This window comes from Hipposideros armiger, unplaced genomic scaffold, assembly GCF_001890085.2.
Source record: "Hipposideros armiger isolate ML-2016 unplaced genomic scaffold, ASM189008v1 scaffold_664, whole genome shotgun sequence".
Classification (NCBI taxonomy): Eukaryota; Metazoa; Chordata; class Mammalia; order Chiroptera; family Hipposideridae; genus Hipposideros; species Hipposideros armiger.
In genome coordinates this window covers 437525-458421 of record NW_017732014.1, presented here as the reverse complement: position 1 = coordinate 458421, position 20897 = coordinate 437525, and the positions used below count along the sequence as shown (strand labels likewise).

Here is a 20897-nt window from a genome sequence, read left to right as displayed (position 1 = left end):
GAGGCTGCCCTCACCCACTGAGACCAGGTTCCTGAAGTTTTCTACCATCACATCCCGGTACAGCTTCCTCTGGGCAGAGTCCAGCAGTCCCAGCTCCTCTTCTGTAAAGGCCACAGCCACGTCCTTGAATGTCACTGCCTCCTACAACACACACAAACCTCAATTTTACACCCATGTCCACTGGAACAGGGGCAGCACTGAGAAGGTGGAGAGGATGGATGGAAAGTTGCTCTGGCCCCTGAGCAATTTGCAGACCTCCCAGCCCTTCTTCATCCTGCCAATGCCACACAGATTTTCTCACCCCCGCCAAAAGTGCTACTTTGAGAAAGGAAGCTTTGTATGTTTGCCTGGTGCTTCCAGAGCACTGTGGTTAGTAAACTCCCTGGAATTCCAACTGCTGCATTCTGACTAAAAAGGTTCTACTTTTTAGTTAATATTGCTAATTACCCCAGACACATGTTCTAGTTTAGTGCCAAAAATGTTTGTTAGCACCTACCTTTCCACTGAGGTGGGAATAGGTGAGGAGGAGCATTATATGTAGAAATAAATCAAAATGGCTTGCCAGATCTCTGCATGAAAAACTGTTTCCTCCGATCTCTGTCTTTTATGTGAGTACAGTACTCTAACTTAGTTTTCTGTGTGAACTTGAGCAGGTTCCTTATTTCTTTTTTTAACCTTAAATGTACGTTAATAGTGTATTGGTCTCATCAGGCTGCCATAACAAACTATCACAGACTTGGTGGGTTTAACAACAGGAAATTATTTTTCACAGTTCTGAAGGCTTTAAGTCCAAGCTCAAGATGCTGGCAAGGTAGGTTTCAGTCTGAGGCCTCCTCATTTTTCATAATCCACTTTTTCTTTTTTTTATTTTTATTGGGGAACAGTGTGCAGCGTGTTTTTCCAGGACCCATCATCTCCAAGTCAAGTGGTTGTTTCAATCTAGTTGTGGAGGGTGCAACTCAGTGGCCCATGTGGGGATCAAACCAACAACCTTGGTGTTATGAGCACTGCGCTCTACCCAACTGAGCTAACTGGCTGCCCCATAAACTACTTTCTTCATATTTAAAATGAAGATGAAACCAAAGACCTCTTCATAAAATTGTCCTAAGGTTTCAATGCAGCGACAAGTCCTCTAGTACCAGTGAACTTTTTAAACTAAGGTCATGTGTTACTTTGATTTTGAAAAATTCACGAAGGAAATAAAATAAACCAATAAATTACACACAGGTTATGACTCAGGCACACGGGGACAAACTCTAGCTCTTGTAATGAGAAAATGTCTAACAATATTTTTTTCTGTGTGAAGCAGCAGTTGGACCCTGATGGACCGCGCCCTATTTAAATATTGTACAAAAAACATCCAAGGTACCACATATAAAGCACGCTTTTTCTTTTGAATACCTAGTATGTTAAGGACAGAAAACGCAATATTTTTTCAGAATTGTTTGAGAAAAAGGTTAAATGCGGGAAAACTATACTGCAATGCTCCTAAAACAGTAAAAAATCCTAAATTAATTTCTATGAATAAGAGAATACTTTAATATGTACATAAATTTGATAGGAAAATCATATAGCACTTTAAAATGAATGTTATACAGTATTAAAAGCAAACACTAATTTAAAGTTGTATCTATATTCTGAATACCAATACATAGTATGAATACATATGATGGAAAGTGGAAATATAAACTCAAGCTAATTTGTAAGCAGGGAAATAGTAAAGCAGATGTTTTTCATTTCTATTACTTTTTTTTATTTGTAAGATAAAAAATGAAGACATAAAACAAAAACTAAAACCAAAGGCAATTAAACTTAACGGGACAAAACAAGCACCTGACACACTCAACAGCTCCTCAAAAGCCTTGACTCTTGTTGAAAGACAAAAAAACTGTGTCCAATCTTCAAGTACTGAAACAGCATTTTTTAAAGCAAAAAAGGCAAGCCCTACTCACCTTAAACATGTTCATTTGTTTTTCTTTTGCCTTCTGGGGAAACAGAGTCCTAGGATGACAGACTGAAAAAGGAGAAAGAAGTCAATGGAAATTGGTCAAGTACGTCACTAACCCACATGGCTGCTTGCTGTGAATTCGCAAAGGTGCCTGGTCCTCAGGGTGGCGGCAGCTGCCTGTAGCTTGTTGGACAGAACTTGGCCTTCCAGATTCTCACCCTGCCCCTTTCAGTAGCAGTTCAGAGAACACCCTGCCCAACCATACACAGAGAGCCCATTACCAGTGTGCCTGTAGCTTTGACAGCAGTCATTCTTATGCTGGGTAAGGTGTCAATTGAGACAAAAAAAATCTAAGGACAGGCTCTGGAGTCAATATGCATGGGTTGAAATCCTGACTAGGCTATTCTCTAGCACTGTCATCTCAGATAAATTATTAACACCTGGGCCGGCCGAGTGGCGCGTTGGTTAAGAGCTGGCTTGGGACGCCAGAGGGCCCCAGTTCGGATCCCACATGAGGGCCAGTGACACTGCCCTCTACAGCTAAGATGCTGAACAACAGCTCAACCTGGAGCTGGGATGCCATGAGTTGTCGGCGACAGCATAGGCTGCAGCCCCTGTGGCAGTGGGTTGCCATGGGCTACCGTATGTAGCCAGCAGCCAGCGTGAGCGGCCAGCAGCCGCAGTGAGCGGCCGTTCAGAAGCTGGCGACTGATTTGCCTCGCCCGGGAAGAGCGCAATGATGGTGCCAACTTGGGCCAGTGAAGCAACGTCCTCCACAACTAGACTGAAGAACAAAAGGACAGCAACTTGTCTGTTCCCCTTCCCCCAATTCCCCAGCACTGTTCAGATCCCCCAATTCCCCAATAAAAATCTTAAAAAAAAAATTATTAACACCTCTTTGCTTCAATTCTGTCATCTACAAGTGGGGGAGAATAACTGTATAGACCTCATGGCATTGTCATAAGGTAGAGGGCTCTCAGAACACTGTCAGGATTTCTTATTTCTCAACAATTGCAGTAAAGCAGACAATATTCTGTAGTTAGATACTATTTTTATAAGACTGATTTCTACCAATAGAATATTGTAGGATACATGGCATTCACAGGTTGTTGCTCTGTCATGTTAGAGACTCTTACAACTTCCAAAAAGTCTCTGGTTTTGTCTTCCTAATAACGTGTTACCTCAATAACAATATTTACATTGACACAGACAACTTTTTATGAAAGTTACAAAAATGTGTGACATTTCTTTTAAAGCAGTAAGTGCCCTTTTGACAAAATGCACAGAGATAAAGAAAACCCACAATTCTGCAACAATAAAAAATAAGTTTGATGTTGCCACAAAGCTGTCCAGCTGTCTGTCCCCCCATCCTTACCCCTAAGCTGACCCTTTTGAGGACACTGCTCATACACCTTGCATCTCCCTGTTTGGCCCCAAAAGATGGCTGGTTACCCAATGACGGGTAAGATTCCTTGAGGAAGGAACAACCTAAGACAGGCACAGTCGCATAGGGACCATCAGGAGAAATCTCAGGGCTGATTGAGGTGGGCATAGGTCCTCACCTGTCCCCAAAGAAACTTGAGGTCTTCTCCCTCTGTAGCTACATTCCTTCTGGCAACCTGCTTGGGAAGTGACCTGATGATGTGATAATATCTGTCCTCAGCATAATAATCTTATCTCCCTGGGATCATATGTGTATGGGTGTGTGAAGGCAGAGCATTCATCTGGTCATGTGGGCGGACTTTCAGTAACAGCAGCTTGCAGGCATGGGTAATCCGGAATGAACAAGTTCTCAGGAATGAGACTCACAGACTTTGGAGAGAACAATGCTACTTCCGGGTAGGTGGAGAAATAAAAGCGGTGTGTTGGCCTGATTTGGGGCTCTTAGTCCACGAGGCTGCAGACCCTTGGCCCCGCTCTCATTTAACTCTTGGCTACTGCTTCTTTTCTTTCTTAACCCTTCGCCGCCCCCTCTCGTTCTCTCACTGCGCTTATTGTCCGGGACGCGACAGTTTGACAGTCCATACTTAATTTAAATGAAAAAGACAGGAATCTGAGTTACAAATATAGTTATAAATATGGAAATGTATAAGAAGTGCATGGGTAAGAAGAGAAAACTCTTAGGACACTGTCAGGGTAGAATGCAAACTAATAAATGTAGAAAGAATGAAAGATAGAAATTCACCAATGGATGCTTAAAATTGGGGAAAGTTTGGTCAGGAATAAGATAGATATATAGTCTTCAAGTTCTAACAGCAAAAGGAAAAACAGTAACCTGGAAGACACCTTAACTAAGAAAACTAAGGTGAGACTGCTAATTAGGGCAAACCAACAAACCAACATTTGCTTCACGTGAAGCCCTGAGACTGCCTCACCCATTCTGTGCCATCTCTAATAATGTATAGCCTGGATCTAACTATGAGCAAATATCAGATAAACCAAAAAAGAGCCACAGTCTACATAATAATTTGACACTGTTCTTCAAAAATATCAAGAGCAAAAAAGAAAAAGTCTGAGGAATCAGTTTAGATTAAAGGAGAGTAATGACACACACACAAAAATGAATTGCAATGCATGTAATTGGACTGGACCCTGAATCAGAAAAAAAAATTGTTCTCAAATATTTTATTAGGAAAACTGAAAAAATTTAAATATGGACGGTGGACTAGATAAGTGTGTTATTAATGTAAGTAATTCCATTTTGATCACTGTCTGTAGCTTGCTCGCAAATGGTTCAGCACAAAACCCAAAAAGGGTTTTGTGTTAAGTATGATAAAGTTGTGAAAAAAAACAAAAAGAATAGCCAACAAGTTAATTGCCAAACTAGCTATTGAGTTGTCAGAAAAGTCATGATGTATTTTTTTCTATGTTTTTCGTTGCAAAAATGCGTCATGACTTTTCCGACAACCCAATAGAACATGGTGTTTTCAACTGATGAATGAAAATCCGGACCACTGAGTGATCATGGTGAACAAGAAAAAGATAAGACACTCCATAATGCAGAGACAAAGACATGCTACATTCTACAGTGGCAAAAATAGCCAAAGAAGTGCCCCTCCCAGCTAACATGAGTGACTGCTTTGTTAACAGCGACAACTCCAGTCTCATGTTGTTTCTCCCATCTGCTAGATAAAAGTTCTTAAAACATTCAGTCATCAAATTGCTTCTGCTTTTTGACAGCATCCAATGCAGAACAAACCCTCACTGCCTACAACTCTCTCCCATTCACCTAGCATAAGCCAACATCCTATAAGCAGCCCCTCCTAACTGCATCTCCCCAAGACGCCCCATAATTCCCCATGGTGTGTGCGCTTCCCTGCTGCAGCAAGCTAAAACAAACTTAACCAAGTGGTTACAGGTATGTTCCTGGCAGTATCTGTCTGATGATCATCAACAGAGCAAATAGGAAAACAAATAATTGAAGAATCTTGTTAAAGAATATATGTAAACTCCTTACACTATTTTTGTAACTAAGTACGAAGTTATATTTAAAGAGTTATAGAAATTAGGAAATAATCACAGTAACAACAATAACAATAGTTCTGATGATGTGACTATAGCAAAAGTATCTAATATTAACAGTAACTATTAATACTAGTTGGTTTTCCTACTTCAGGCAGGAGTCCTGTATTACAAAAGATGGCAATGAATCCACTCCCCAAAGCCTGGGAGAAATATATCTTTGTGACTTCTAATTCCTTCCATTTTGTCTCTATACTTGTGAGCGGCCTTCTGCTGATGTCAGGATTTTGCAAGGGGACTTGACAGTTGACAATTAGTAGGGGGAAAATCACTGAACTGAGTAGGGCTCTGGTGTATCCAGCTCAGTCTCATCTTGTGACGGCTGGCAAGGTCAATTCTCTAGGCCTCAGTTTCCAGACAAGAACCTTTCCTGGGCTTCTCGCATTTTTCTGTGCACGGGAATCATCACCTCAGGGTCTTGCTGGAATACAGATTCCTAGGTCCCATCAGAAGGTCTTGTATAAGGCTCATTTTGGACATTTCTACCCAAGTGATGCCAGTACTGCTGGTTTGCAGACCACAATTAGAGTAGCACTGCAGTGTACCATGAATCCCAAAGAAAACAGGCTCCACTAAACAGAAATATACACAATGAGTAACCAGACAAAAAAGAACCAAAATGTTAACAATGATTATCTTTACATCCTAAGGTTGTGGGTAATCAAAATTTTTCTTTATTTATGTATCTTCTGAATTTTACATTATGATTATGTTACTTCTGAAACATAAATATTATCTGAAATAAGATAGCAAAACAGTTGAGAAAACTGTTTAAAAATTCAGAGAATAGCCTAAGCCTTGCTCTCAAGGTTCCCACAATCAGGTCACAACCTACTTCCCCAATATGATTCTAGACAGTTCCCTATGCTTAAGGAGGCTATACCACAGAGATGAATGAACTCAGGTCTGGACTCAGACTGCCTAGGTTTCAGCCCCCGCTCTCTGCTTCCTATTAGCAAGGTAACCATGAGCAAACAGGTTATGAGCCTCTGTTTTACAGAAATGTGTTCATTTATATAAAGCTTTTAGATTGAACTCAGCAACTAAGCCTTAATTATAACCATTACCCATGTCCATTTACATGTCCTACTCATTCTCCAATTTATGTGACTATGGTAGTAGAAAAATGCCAAGCTCTACTCACATGGAGTCGTTTTCTCGTCCTGCATGGAGTGCTTTTTTCCTTCTGTCTGGGGAAGGAAAAGAAGTTGTGAAATACCAGGATTGTGTTTGCATCCCCAATGACTCACACCCTCCGGGGATACCAGCTAGAAGCAATCCTCTCCTTCCAAAAAATACTAGGGGTCCAGGACAATTTAGCTTCCGGGGCTCACAGAATCTCACTGCGAGATGGGTAGTTCTCGGAAGAGTTATAGTATTTATAACACTAATCCATGTGCCAGGCAGTTTTAAACCGTTCACTTGTGCTATCTCGTTTTTCTCCAAACATTCTATTAGGAATGTATTACGAAGATATTACTTTTACTTCTCTTTTACAGAGCAGCAAGCGAAGGCACAGACTGGTTAAGTAACGCACCCAATGTGATGCCGCATGAAGTGGTAGGTGGGAGAGCTGGGTTAGAGGGTGCAGAGAACCTGGGAGACACTCAAACCCCGCGAAGCACGACCGAGCCCACCCCATGCCCGGGATGTCCCAAACGCAAAGCTCCAACCTGTGGAACTCAAATCGCCACCTCTGAACTCTAACCTCCGCTGTTAGCTGTTCCTCTTCTTTCTCCCCAAACGAAAAGCCGGTAGCTGTTGGCCCCAGGTTCAAATCAGGGAAGTTAGAATGGGTCGTAAGTAGCCGACCTGAATAGCATAACCACGGAAAAGATGGCTGCTACATCGTCCTCCTGGGGCGGAAGTGCTTGTGGCTACCCGGAGCTCGTGGACTACATTTCCCAGATGCCCCAGCACCGCCCTCCCTGAAATGACGTGCTTGCGACTACACGGAGCTCTGGGACCTACACTTCCCAGAATTCCGCGGGGCAAAATATTTACAGTACGGGCTTACTGTAGTTGCAGTAAGACTACACGGAGCTCTGAACTACATGTCCCAGAAGGCTAAAGGGGATAAACAACAACAGCACCACCTTCGTAGACTACAACTCTCAAGCGGAAAACGGACAAAGCAGCGCCCCCTGATGCGGAAGGAACCCACCTACTTTGAGCTCCTGATTTTCACTTCCTGGAATCCCCGAGAACATCTTGGGCAGATGTCTTGACATCTGCATGTCGGCCTTAGAAGAGTGTAGGTTCTGTTCATTGAGAAGCTTAGTAGCATTTTAAGACAGATTGGAGGGGCTAAGTGACATAAATCCATTGCCTACCACAGAGGCTTCCTGGTAAATTCCAAAGAGATTCACCATAGGAATAAGAGTAAAAGGAAACTGAGCATTCCTTGGCAGGGACTCAAATCACCAAACGTCAAATCATCTCAATCCCTGAAATTGCATAAAGGTGAACGTGTTTTCTTAGTATCTTTCGGCCCTTGCAGAAGCAAATGAAAACCCTTTCTAGATAAAGATATCATCCTAGTCCTCAAATTATTTCTATAATTATAAATTTTATGATATTAATATTAATATTTGATCAGGTGAACTTTAAGGAAAAAAAGCATTACTTGACATACAGAGAGACACTTCAGAATAATAAAAGTTTAAAGTTACTGGAAACTAATAAGTTCATAATTTATAAAGCAAAACTGACAGAACCAAAAAAAGATTCAATGGGTGAAGGGGGTCAAAGGTTAAAAAAAAGTGAGCACTGTAGGTTGTAGTGCAGTGTCTCCACACAATACATCTGTAGCATGAAACAACTTCATGCATCATCTTAATGTGTAGATCAAAACAAGCCAACCATGTAATGAATGAATGCTGGTCAAGCAATGCAATAAAAGTGATTCTACAATGAAGAAGGAAAGGGAAATGAAGGGAAGAGAAGGGAGGGGAGGACAGAAAACTCCAAAACTGAGACATCTGAATGGTAGGAAAAGAGAGGCTCAGGGGCCCAACAATTTCATTTGTGAATAAGCAAAACTAGTGTTAAAAAAAAAAAAATCACACGACATCCCCAGTAGTAATTGCATGTGTGTTGAGGTGGATGGGGTGGGTAAATGCATGCGTAACAACCTACTTGCTAAGCCCCTGACTGCTCAGCTCTTCTTCATGGTGCTCATACACTTGAAGCAATGCCTCTAGACCCCATCAGCTTTGGGAAGGTGAAAGGGAGGCAGTGACATGGGACGAGGTGACCAAGAGTGTCCCTTTGGTGCTTTAAGGAGAAACAGATTTACTAAGTGTGCTGAGGACGCTGACCTGGTATCCTTGATTATGGTGCTGGAGGGGATGTGGAGAGGCCATTTCATCTGCAGTTACTGCACACAGGACAGAAAACACAAAGCTGGTGAGATGAGGCCTCAAGCGCCCAGAGTGAGCAGAGGAGAAGCTCTGCAGCTGGGCTACTGGTGATTCAGGGAGGTGATTTATTTTAACTGTATACACTCCTTACTGGGTCAGTGTCCAAAAGGTCATGACAGGGTAGAGCATACGTTTATCATCACCACTAACATCACTAGCCCTCTTTGTTATTTTGGGGGACACAAACAACAGCACAGCTGACTAAAGTACTCACAGAACCTCTCAGTGAGGGTCAAGTGTTCCCTGCTCTAGTCACCGGACAGGCAGGGCTCAACAAGGGAGCAAAGGCTCCCCAATACCGATCCTGCCCATTTGTTTCCATCTCTTACAGCATTATACACAATGTTCCCCAAGAAATAGCATTTCTAGAAATATCTGATGAATGCATGAATAAAATCCATCTGCTTGACACTCATGGGGTCATGGGTAATATATCTGTTCATTCTCAAGGATGCTAAACTTTACTTCACTATAGTGTTGTCACGCAGCTGTGCAGCCATCTGGCCCCCTGCGCTTAACCCTAAACTGACCCTTTTGAGGACACTGTTCATACACCTTGTGCCTCTCTGTTTGGCTCTAAAGGATAGCCGGTTAGTCAATGACAGGTAAGATTCCTCGTGGGAGGAACAACCTAAGACAGGCACGGTCGGGTGGAGGCCATTAGGAGAAATCTCAGGGCTGATGGAGGTGGGCATGTGCCCTCACTCACCCCCAAAAAAGACTGGAGGTCTTCTACCTCTGTAGTTACATTCCTTCCCTCAACCTGCTTGGGAAGTGACCTGATGGTGTGATAGTATGTCCTCAGCACAATAATCTTATCTTCCTGGAGTGTATGCGTACAGGGTGTGTGAAGGCAGAGCATCTGTCTTACCCTGCAGGTGGACTCTCTGTAATAGCAGCTTGCAGGCATGGGTAATTTGGCTTGAGCATGTTCTCAGGAATGAGACTCACAGACTGTGGAGAGAACAATGCTACTTCTGGGTAGGTGGAGAAATAAAAGCGGTGTGTCGGCCCGATTCGGGGCTCTTAGTCCACAAGGCTGGAGACCCTTGGCCCCACACTCATTTAACTCTTGACTGCTGTTTCTTTTATTTATTTATTTATTTATTTTTTAAAAGCAATAATGCTTTTTTTTTAAAGATTTTTATTGGGGAATTGGGGGAAGGGGAACAGACAAGTTGCTGTCGTTTTGTTCTTCAGTCTAGTTGTGGAGGACGTTGCTTCACTGGCCCAAGTTGGCACCATCATTGCGTTCTTCCCGGGCGAGGCACATCAGTCGCCGGCTTCTGGATGGCCGCTCACGGCGGCTGCTGGCCGCTCACGGCGGCTGCTGGCCGCTCACGCTGGCTGCTGGCTACACACGGTAGCCCATGGCAACCCACTGCCACAGGGGCTGCAGCCTACGCTTTTGCCGGTGACTCACGGCACCCCAGCTCCAGGTTGAGCTGGTGTTCAGCATCTTAGCTGTGGAGGGCAGTGTCACTGGCCCTCATATGTGGGATCCGAACCGGGGCCCTCCGGTGTCCCAAGCCAGTTCTTAACCATCGTGCCACTCGGCTGGCCCTGTTTATTTCTTAACCCTTCGCCGCCACCTCTCGTTCTCCCACTGCTCATGTCGTGCGGGATGCGACACTATAGTGTTTCTCAATCTTGTAAAGATAATCCAATACTCTACCTTCTCCCATATACTATTGCAGAAAATCCAAACCAAATAGTAAATTCCCCCTACACACACACACACACACACACACACACACACACACACACACACACATTTTCTTTAAACAGAAAGCCTCTTCTCAACCTGGCATGGCAGTTTTTGTCAAAAGCTTGGAAGGGAGTGAGTGGAGAGGCAGTGAGGGGCACTGGGAGAGCCTGCTTAGGCCCTGGAATCAAGCATTCATGGGTTCAAGTTCTCAGTCTGGCAGTGTAGGCTATGACCCTGTGCACAAGCATCTTAACAACTCTGAGTCTCAGTTTCTTCATCTGCAAGGCAAGGCTATTATCACTAACTCTACAGGCTCTTAAAAGAATTAGGGACAGTGTCAAGCATTAAACACAGTGCTTTGCAAGTGGGAAACATGTGATAAATGGCAGCTATTATTTTTATAAGCAAACCATTTTTTTAGTCTTTGCCAGGAGGAAAAGCATACATGTTGTAAAAAAAAAAATCAAACTCATAATCAGAACTGGGGATTTAACTTACCCATACAGGGAAATGTTGAGCCTTAAATGCTTAAGTTAAAATAGAAGGGAATCGGTCAGCCAGTTAGCTAAGTTGGTTAGAGTGCAGTGCTCATAACACCAAGGTTGCCGGTTCGATCCCCGCATGGGCCACAACTAGATTGAAACAACTACTTGACTGAGGGGTCCTGGAAAAACACACTGCTCCCCAATTTAAAAAGAAGTAAAAAATTAAACCATGAATATGTTAGAAAGAAAAATCACTGGTAAATATTAAAAAAAAAATAGAAGCTGAAAATTGATTCAGAAAATATCCATCTCAAGAAGTTACCAAATAGCAAAACCAAACAAAGCAGATGGAAGTTCATAGAATTCCAATTTCTGCACCCACATTTTACCTACCTATTTTTCCCATTGCCTTTGCCAATAACAATGAAATGCATATTGTCATGCATGTCTGCTTATAGACCTCTGAGAATGTGGAATTCTTTGGAATAGACCAATGCTAGAGTTCTTTGGAATACATGCCCAAGGACGAAATTATTTCACAGCGTATGTGTATACTTAAATTTCACATTAGCCAGCTTGACCTCCAGAATGGCTATAGCAGCCCACATTACCAAGAGTAACCCTAGGTTTTCAGTGTAACCACTTCCTCACCTTCATTTGGATGCCTTGTCACCCTAAGTTTTGCTAGTGTATTGAATGTATAGTCGTAATACTGATTTTTGTTGGGAGAACCTTGGCTAATCTAATATAGCTATGTTTTAACACTTAGAGGGGGGATTATCACATATTATCATGTCTCCATGTTTGAAAAGATTCACAGTGCTGTGCAATGACCACCGCCATCTAATCCTATAACTCTCCTGTCTGCCCAAAAAGAGTCCCCTACACATTAGCAGTCACTCCTCATTCCCAACTCCATCCTCCACCCCCAACCCCTGGAAACCACTGATTTACTCTGTCTCTATGGATTGGCCTATTCTGCACATTTCATACAAATGCAATCATACCACACATTATCTCGTGTCTGGCTTCTTTCACTTGGCATGTCATCAGAGTTCATCCATGTAGTAGCTTTAATTACTACTTTATTCCTTCATATTGCTGAAAAACATTGCATTGTGTGAATACAAAACATTTTGTTTATCCATTCATCAGTTGACAGGCATAGGATTGTTTTCACTTTTTGCCTATTGTGAATAATGCTATGAACACTTTTGCACAAGTTTTTGTGTGGATATATGTTTTCAGTGCTCTTGGGAATATAATTAGTAGTATAATTTCTGTGACATACGCCCAATCGTTTTGGAATACAGTTCTGGTGATGTCAATCTCACTGAGGTGTTCATGCCCTGATCTTAACAGTCTTCACCCCAAAAAATGGGAACATTAAGACTACGGCTCAAAACCAAATGAACAAGGATAGTCACCATAGTGCGCTTTGCAAGATGGGGTGAGATTGGCTATGGGATGTGACAGAGTACTACCCTTAGGGCCAGGTAAGTGAGTTCCCTGCTCTGGACCCTGTGCTTCAAGGGTCTCCACAATTTGTATTTTTTCCTCAAAGTTTTTAAAATCTCACTCCAAGGCCTGTGATTGGTCACAACGAGCAGTGCTGTCCAGGTGGGGTGCCCAAGACTAGACCTGGACACAGGTATGCCCCATCCCTGTTTCTCTATCTAGAGTTGTCTTTGAGCTCTACTCAATGTGTGTAACTGACCAAATGCCCCTAAGAAACTCCAGGACGATGCTCATGTGGTTATCCCAAAGCCCTGTGGCCTGAGCCAGTTCCAAGAGGGAAGCCTGGTGAGCAGATATCTCAGATATATATGCATTCAGATACATGTATAAGGAGCTGGCTCATGCAATTATGGAGACTGAGAAGGGAGACCCAAGAAAGCCGGTGGTGTTATTCAGACCAAGTCTCAAGGACTGAGAACAAGGGAAGCCTATGGTTTAAATTCCAGTCTGAGGACCAGAAAAATGACATGTCTCCACTGAAGCGGGCAGGCAGGAAACAAAAGTGGGCCAATTCCTCCTTCCTCCTTTTGTTCTATTCAAGTCCTCAATGGACTGGACGACGCCCATCTACATTGGGGAGGACAGTCTGAGTCCACTGGCTGAAATACTAATCACATTCAGAAACATTCTCACAGATATCCCGACCCAGTCAAACTGACAGACCATCATCACAGTAGCCAGCTTAGAGTCAAGACAGGGAAATAAATCCCCAGAGGTCAGAAATGAACAGGTAAGTCAAATTCATGTTGAAAAGTGGGAGGAACTTGGCACAGAGCTGGGAATTAATCTTGAGCAGGGATGGGAGTCAAGGTTAGTGTCACTTTGGGACATGAACTACATACTACAAATAAGACAGCTCTTCTCAACTGTAAACAAAGAACAACAAACAAACAAAAAATTGCAAAGCTCACAGGTGCTATGGTTATCTTGTGACCAACATGGAGTTCAGGTTACCCAGGAGAGTAAATGTATGCTATCTCTGCAATCTAATCAGTTATAAGGACAACAAATCATTTTGGTTTTACCTACTGAATTTGTGGTTACAAATTACTTTGAAGAAAGAGGACCTATTATGGTATCTTATAACAGCAAAAAAAAGCAAATAAAAATAAAAATGAAGGCACTGGATTTTTGATGTCATACATGTATTTGCAGGAAAGGTAACATAGAATTGAGAATGCAATCCTTAGAAAGGCCTGATTGCAAGGTTGGCTCTTGACCAGTGTCTGGGTTCCTACTATTCCCTGACACAAGCTCACAGTGCCTAAGCTATCTGTACAATGTGGTTTATGCCGAACACCTATTATCCTTCTGAGAGTCTCTAATCTTGGTAGATGCTAGGTAGAGAGTGCCTACGTGACCAGCCCCCAATAAAACCCTAGGGCATTGAGTCTCTAATAGGCCTCCCTGGTAAACACTTCACATGTTATCATAATTCAGTGCTGAAGGAATTCAGTACATCGTGATTCCAGAGAGAGAGGACTCTTGGAAGGTTACATCTGATTTCCTCCAGACTTCATCCTTTGTACCTTTCTCTTTGCTCATTTTACTTTGCATCCTTTCACTGTAACAAATCACAGTCATGACTATGATTACTGTCTTGTAAGTACGCCCAGCCAATGACAGGCCTGGAGGACATCTTGGGGACTCCAAATACACCACACAAATTGAGACAGCATGGACCTTAATAATTACCTAGCATACTGTTAAGGTATGGTCCAGAAAACAAATTGTGGAAACCAGTCTCCCCAATTAGATATAATTTGCTGAGTAAAGCCCTTTAATATCACCGTGTCTGAGTATGGTGTGGAATCCAAACCTGCTCTGTTCCACATCCAGAAGAGGCATGGTTAGTATGCTATGTTCTTTCCTATGCATACCTTTTCAACAGGGAATATATATTTTTTAATACCTCCACAACGTACGTATACCCATTTTGTTTCTGGCCCTCTTCCTGTTATGAATTTATACCTAAAGTACAGCATGCATAAATTACAAAGATATGGTTGTGGAAACTCATCAATTTATCTGTGTATGCAAAACAACCAGAAGAGTGTTTTGGTTTTGAAAGTGGCTTCTAGAGTCCCTTCTTTAATTCTGATCTTATGTGCCACATGACAACATACAACACTCATATTATGTATGAGGTCTTAACTGTAAGGAATAATTACTTAGTACTTTAAAAATTCTATTGTAATAATTTACTGCTTTGGTAGTATTCCATGTTCAATGAAATACTAAAACATAAGTTATGAAATTATAAATGGAAAAATACAACAAAATGCTCCTTGCCAATGAAAACCACTATGAGTTGTACCTTTTTACACATTACCTTACACAAGCACATGTGCAAACACACACATACACACACTCACAAAGATTGATTGTGCTATGAAGGCTTCAGTCTATGATTTCTCAAAGCCCATGTTATATATTTCTCCTGTCCTTACAGTTATCTGCCATAATTTTTAATGGCTTCAGGTTAATATAGGAATATTATCAAAATTCAAATTCCTATAGATGTACACTTATATCCACTTTTAAAAACTCAGTGACATCATTGATACAGTGTTCATCTGCTTGGAATTTTGGTCTCATAATCATAACTTCCAAATAAATGATTTCCAGATCAAAGAGATATACAGCCTATATTCTGATATATACCCTTTCCCCAAACCATGCTTCACCGCTACCAACAGAAAAGAGCAAATAAACGTCAGCCTTGCCTCAGTAATAAATTTGATAAAATTGTCAAATTCCCACAAATTTTGGGGTATTCATTTCATGGGTATGGGGAAAGAATATGGCATAGCCCCTACCTGAGAAGTTTTGATAAAAGAAATGTTACAGTAATCATAAGGCAAACATTTCAAAGTTGGATGCAAATGCAGAGAATTAAAAATCTATAATAAATTCAAGGTTAAGAAAAATGTCACTGGTAACTACCTGGGACACTGTCAAAGTGTTACAGTAAACACCCACCTTAACATTGATATATTGGGTTGTCAGAAAAGTTGTGACGTATTTTTTCTGTTTTTTTTTTTGCAAAAATGCATCATGACTTTTCTGACAACCCAATATAAAAGTCAACTGTGTAATATGCAGCAACTTCTTGTAAAGTTACAGAAATGTTTCAATCTGGACTGTCAGCAAAATCACAAAAGATGGTTCAATTACACTGCACACAATCCTTGCAAAACTACACGGGGCCCCAAATAATAAGAACCTGATTTGAGAAGAGGCTGTGGAGGAGGACAGGGGCCCATTGCAATAGGATAATACCATATTCATATTGAGGACTGTAATACTGAGTGGTTTTCTGCATTTCAATAAATGCTCACTTTCCTGAATTAATTTTATTTTTCAGGTTTCCTCCTCCAGATACAATTTCAGATCTTGTACATTTTCTCCTTTCGGTTTATGTAACATACAGGTACAGAGCACACCTCCCAGCACAAGTCAATGTGAAGGTTGTATAGACTCAGCAGCAAAGGCTCTGCCCTCATAGAGCTTACATTCTAGTGGGTGTCAGTCCTGGCTTGCCCATCATTACACTTTTGTTAAAGGCCAGACCAAACTCTTTTCCTTTCGAAGTCCCATCTCCTAAGTGACATCTGATAATTGTCAAAGTTCGGAAGCGTTTACTGCATCTTCTACAAAAGTGGTCCACTGAAAACTGAGATATGTTCAGCCATCGCTTAAACACCCACTAAACTGAAACAAATATTTTCTCTTCTATGAAACCTGATGATTATAAGAATTCAGGTGGCACATGAGTTTTTAAAAAACATCATTTTATAGAACTCCTTTCCTCTGACAATTCTTTGATGTTCTTACCACTCTCGTCACTTTCATACAATGTATTGCCAGTATGAATTTTGTGATGACTTACAAGATTTGATCTCCAACTGAAGGTCTTTCCACATATATCACACTTGTAAGGTTTCTCCCCTGTGTGAACTCGCCCATGATACTGAAGTTGTGAAGACCGACTGAAGACTTTACCACACACATCACATTTGTATGGTTTCTCTCCTGTGTGGACACTCTGATGAAGTTGAAGACTTGAGGCCTGACTGAAGTGCTTACCACACTCCCCACACTTATATGGTTTTTCTCCCGTGTGGACCCTCTGATGCATGTCAAGATTCAAGCTCCACTTGAAGCCCTTCCCACACTCTTCACATCTGTATGGCTTTAATCCAGTGTGGACTTTTTGATGGGCTTGAAGGTGTGAAATCCGACTAAAGTTCTTCCCACACTTGTCACATTTGAATGGCTTTTCTCCACTGTGGACTCTCTGATGGGTCAGAAGATGTGAGGCCTGACTGAATACCTTTCCACATTCCTCACAATTATACGGTTTCTCTCCTGTGTGGATTCTGCAATGAATTTTAAGATCTGCTCTACGGCTGAATCCCTTTCCACACTCTTCACATTTGAATGGTTTCTCCCCAGTATGAATCAGCTGGTGAATCTGAAGTCGTGAACTCTGATTGAAGCCCTGCCCACATTCCTCACACTTAAAAGGTTTCTCCACACTGTGGGCCTTCTGGTGGATTTTGAGATATGAACTCTGACGGAAGCCCTTCCCACACAGCTCACATTTATAGGGTTTCTCTCCTGTGTGGACCACGAGATGAACTTGATAATGGATTTTCATCCTGAAGCTCTTCCCACACTCATCGCATTTGTATGGTTTCGCTCCTGTGTGAACTCCCTGATGGGCTTGAAAACTTGAACTGTAAATGAATCCCTTACCACACTCTCTACACACATATGGTTTCTCTCCAGTGTGGATTCTCCGATGGGCCTGAAATTGTGAAGGCTGAATAAAGCACTTACCACATTCCTCACATTTGTAGGGTTTTTCTCCTGTGTGGACCCTCTGATGGATATGAAGATTTGAGCTACAAGTGAAGCACTTCCCACAGTCCTCACATTTGTATGGCTTCTCTCCCGTGTGGACCATACAATGGCTATTAAGTGCTGATCGACGACGGAAGTTCTTCCCACATATATCACATCTGAATGGTTTTTCCCCAGTGTGGATCCTCTGATGTTCCTGAAGATGTGAAGCGTGAATAAAGGCCCTTCCACATTTGTCACAATTGTAAGGTTTCTCTCCCGTGTGTAATTTACAATGAACAGTAAGTGTTGATCTACGACTGAAGCCTTTCCCACATTCCTCACATTTGAATGGTTTCTCTACAGTGTGGACTTTCTGATGAGTTTGCAGACGTGAGTTCTGACTGAATTCCTTACCACATTCATCACACTTATAGCGTTTCTCCCCCAAGTGAACTCTCTGATGAATACGTAGTGCTGAGCTATAGCAGAAGCTTTTTCCACACTCATTGCATGTATGGGACTTCTCTCCTGAGTGTATTTGTTGATGAAGATCAAAGCGGGAGACATCAGTGAAAATTTTTTTACATTCATTACACTGGTAATGTTTCTGGCCTGTGTGAGTTAACGATAGTCCTACCCCAACAGGGCTGGGAGAATCCCCTTGTGTGGGGAACTGAGAACTCTTTATCATGGAGTCTTGACACCTGATTAAGTCATTTGCAATCTGTTGCCAGATCTGCCAGCAGGAAAGTTCTTCATGTGGTTCTGCTTCTGGAATGGTCTCCATCTCACTTTGGATCTTTCCTCCTGTAAAGAAAGAAAATTCAGAGAAGCGGACAACTGAAGGCTTTTTTTGGCGTTTTCAAGATTTCACATTTAGGGGAGAGAATGAGACTTTAATGGATCCAGGGGATATTTAGTTTGTCTTTTCCACTGTATAGCATGTTCTCTGGTTTGAATGCTATGGGAACCAAAAGGTGGTTCAGTTGGCTCCTATCCACTAAGTATAATGAAGCCCATTAGTACATACCAAGTTTCCTATGTGAGGTGCAAGCTAGATGTCAAAGATTTAATTTTAAAAAATTGATAATATGATTCAAACTGTTAACATATGGCCACGTCTACTGAATTATGAAGTCAGTGTAAAATCTTGAATAGTAAATTATGTAGTTAATAAATTATGCAGACATAAAAGTTATATAGAAATAAAATAGGAATGAACTAGAATTTTAAGGAAAAGCAATAACATAATCAAGACTTCAAATTTTGGGTTAATGTAATATAGTCTAATATCCAATGCCTTGAAGTACTTATATTTATATATTCAAAGTATTGCTAGAAATTTAGCACAACATATACACCTAATCCTGTTTTTTTTGTGTTGATAGACATTAAATGAGCTGGCAACTATTACGAAGTTTTGACTACTTTTAATAATTTAAGTTTAGAAATGTTTTTTTCTAAAAGATTTACCCTTGTTGGTATTCTAAAGTTTCCATAGTTATACAAATTTATCTAAACATCTGGTATTTTTTCAATAAACTTTTCAATTAGTTTAAGAAATGCTTCTCTTAAAACTCAACAATAGGGCCAGCCGAGTGGCACGATGGTTAAGAACTGGCTTGGGACGCCAGAGGGCCCCGGTTCGGATCCCACATATGAGGGCCAGTGACACTGCCCTCCACAGCTAAGATGCTGAACAACAGCTCAACCTGGAGCTGGGCTGCTGTGAGTCGCCAGCAAAGGTGTAGGCTGCAGCCCCTGTGGCAGTGGGTTGCCATGGGCTACCATATGTAGCCAGCAGCCAGCATGAGCGGCCAGCAGCCGCAGTGAGCAGCCATCCAGAAGCCGGCAACTGATGTGCCTCGCCCGGGAAGAGCGCAATGATGGTGCTAACTTGGGCCAGTGAAACAACGTCCTCCACAACTAGACTGAAGAACAAAACGACAGCAACTTGTCTGTTCCCATCCCCCTAATTCCCCAATAAAAATTAAAAAAAAAATCTTTAAAAAACAAACAAAAAAAACAACAACAAAGAACCTGATTTAAAAAATGGGCTGAAGACCTTAACAGACACATCACCTAAGAAGATATACAGATGGCAATTAAGCATATGAAAAGATGTTCCACATCTTATGTCATCAGGGAATGGCAAATTAAAACAATAATAAGATAACACCGTATACCTATTAGAATGGTCAAAATCCAGGACACTGACAACCAAATATTCACAAGGATATGGAGCAATAGGAACTCACATTCATTGCTGAAACGCAAAATGGTATAGCCACTTTGGAGACAGTTTGATGGTTTCTTATAAAACTAAACATACTCTTATCATACAATCCAGCTATTGTGCTCCTTGATATTTACTGGAAGGAGCTGAAAACCTATGTCCACACAAAAACCTGTACACAGATGTTTATAGCAGCTTTATTTTTAATGACAAAACTTGGAAGACAAGATGTCCTTCAGTAGATGAACAGATAAATAAACTGTGGTCTATCCACACAATGGATTATTGTTCAGTGCTAAAAAGAAAAGATCTATCAAGCCATGAAAAGATATGGAGGAAAGGTAAATGCATATTACTAAATGAAAGAAGACAATCTGAAAAGGCTACATACTGTATGATGCCAACTATAAGACATTCTGGAAAAGAAAAAGTATAGAGACAAAAATTTCAGTGGTTGCCAGGCGTTAGGGGAATGAGGGATGAACAGGTAGAGCACAGAGGATTTTGGGGACAGTGAAACTACTCTGTATGATACTATAATGATGGAAACATGGCATTACACATTCGTCCAAATCCATAAAATGTACAACACCAAGTGTCAACTCTAATGTATAGACTCTGGGTGATAATGACTTGTCAATGTAGGTCCATTAACAGTATTTGGTGTTCGATGTCAATAATATAAGAGGCTGTGGGTGTGTGGGGGTAGGGGATAAATGGGGTATTTTGTACCCTCCTCTCAATTTGGCTGTGAACCTAAAACTGCTCTAAAAAAGTCTTTCTTTAAAAATAGTACTTCTGGGGCCAGCCAAGTGGCTCGTTGGTTAAGAGTTGGCTTGGGAGCATGAGCTCTGAGCAGCACGGCCGCCAGTTTGGATCCCACATGGGCCAGTGATGCTGCGCCCTCTGCAGCTGAGATGGTGAACAAAAGCTCGACCTGGAGGTGGGCTGCCATGGGTCACCAGCGACAGCATAGGCTGCAGTGGGCTGCCGTGAGCTACCGTGAGTGGCGGGCAGCCAGTGTGAGTGGCTGGCAGCCGGCGTGAGTTGCGGTGAGCCGCCATGAATGGCCGTTCAATAGCCAACCTCCAATCTGCCTTAGCCGGGAAGAATGCAATGATCACAATACCAACATGGGCCAGTGAAGCGACATCCTCCACAACTAGACTGAAGAACAAAAGGACAGCAACTTGTCTGTTCCCCTTCC

At 41.8% G+C, this 20897-nt stretch overlaps 1 protein-coding gene across 5 annotated transcripts in view; it reads right to left on the bottom strand.

Annotated features, from left to right (window-relative positions):
* The window catches only part of LOC109372792 (zinc finger protein 226-like), a 39451-nt gene that overhangs the window by 6649 nt on the left and 11905 nt on the right, over positions 1–20897 (bottom strand). The window contains exons 1-4 of one of the 5 annotated variants that reach the window (XM_019626249.1): positions 7144–7325; positions 6615–6660; positions 1953–2014; positions 15–141 (exon numbers count right to left, since the gene is read on the bottom strand). In XM_019626249.1, coding sequence (XP_019481794.1) covers positions 15–141; positions 1953–2014; positions 6615–6639 — 214 coding nt within the window. In that variant the 5' untranslated portion in view covers positions 6640–6660; positions 7144–7325. Of the gene's footprint in view, positions 1–14; positions 142–1952; positions 2015–6614; positions 6661–7143; positions 7326–16615; positions 18262–20897 lie in introns of those variants that run through there. The other 4 variants (XM_019626250.1, XM_019626248.1, XM_019626251.1 and 1 more) reach the window with 4 other exon arrangements.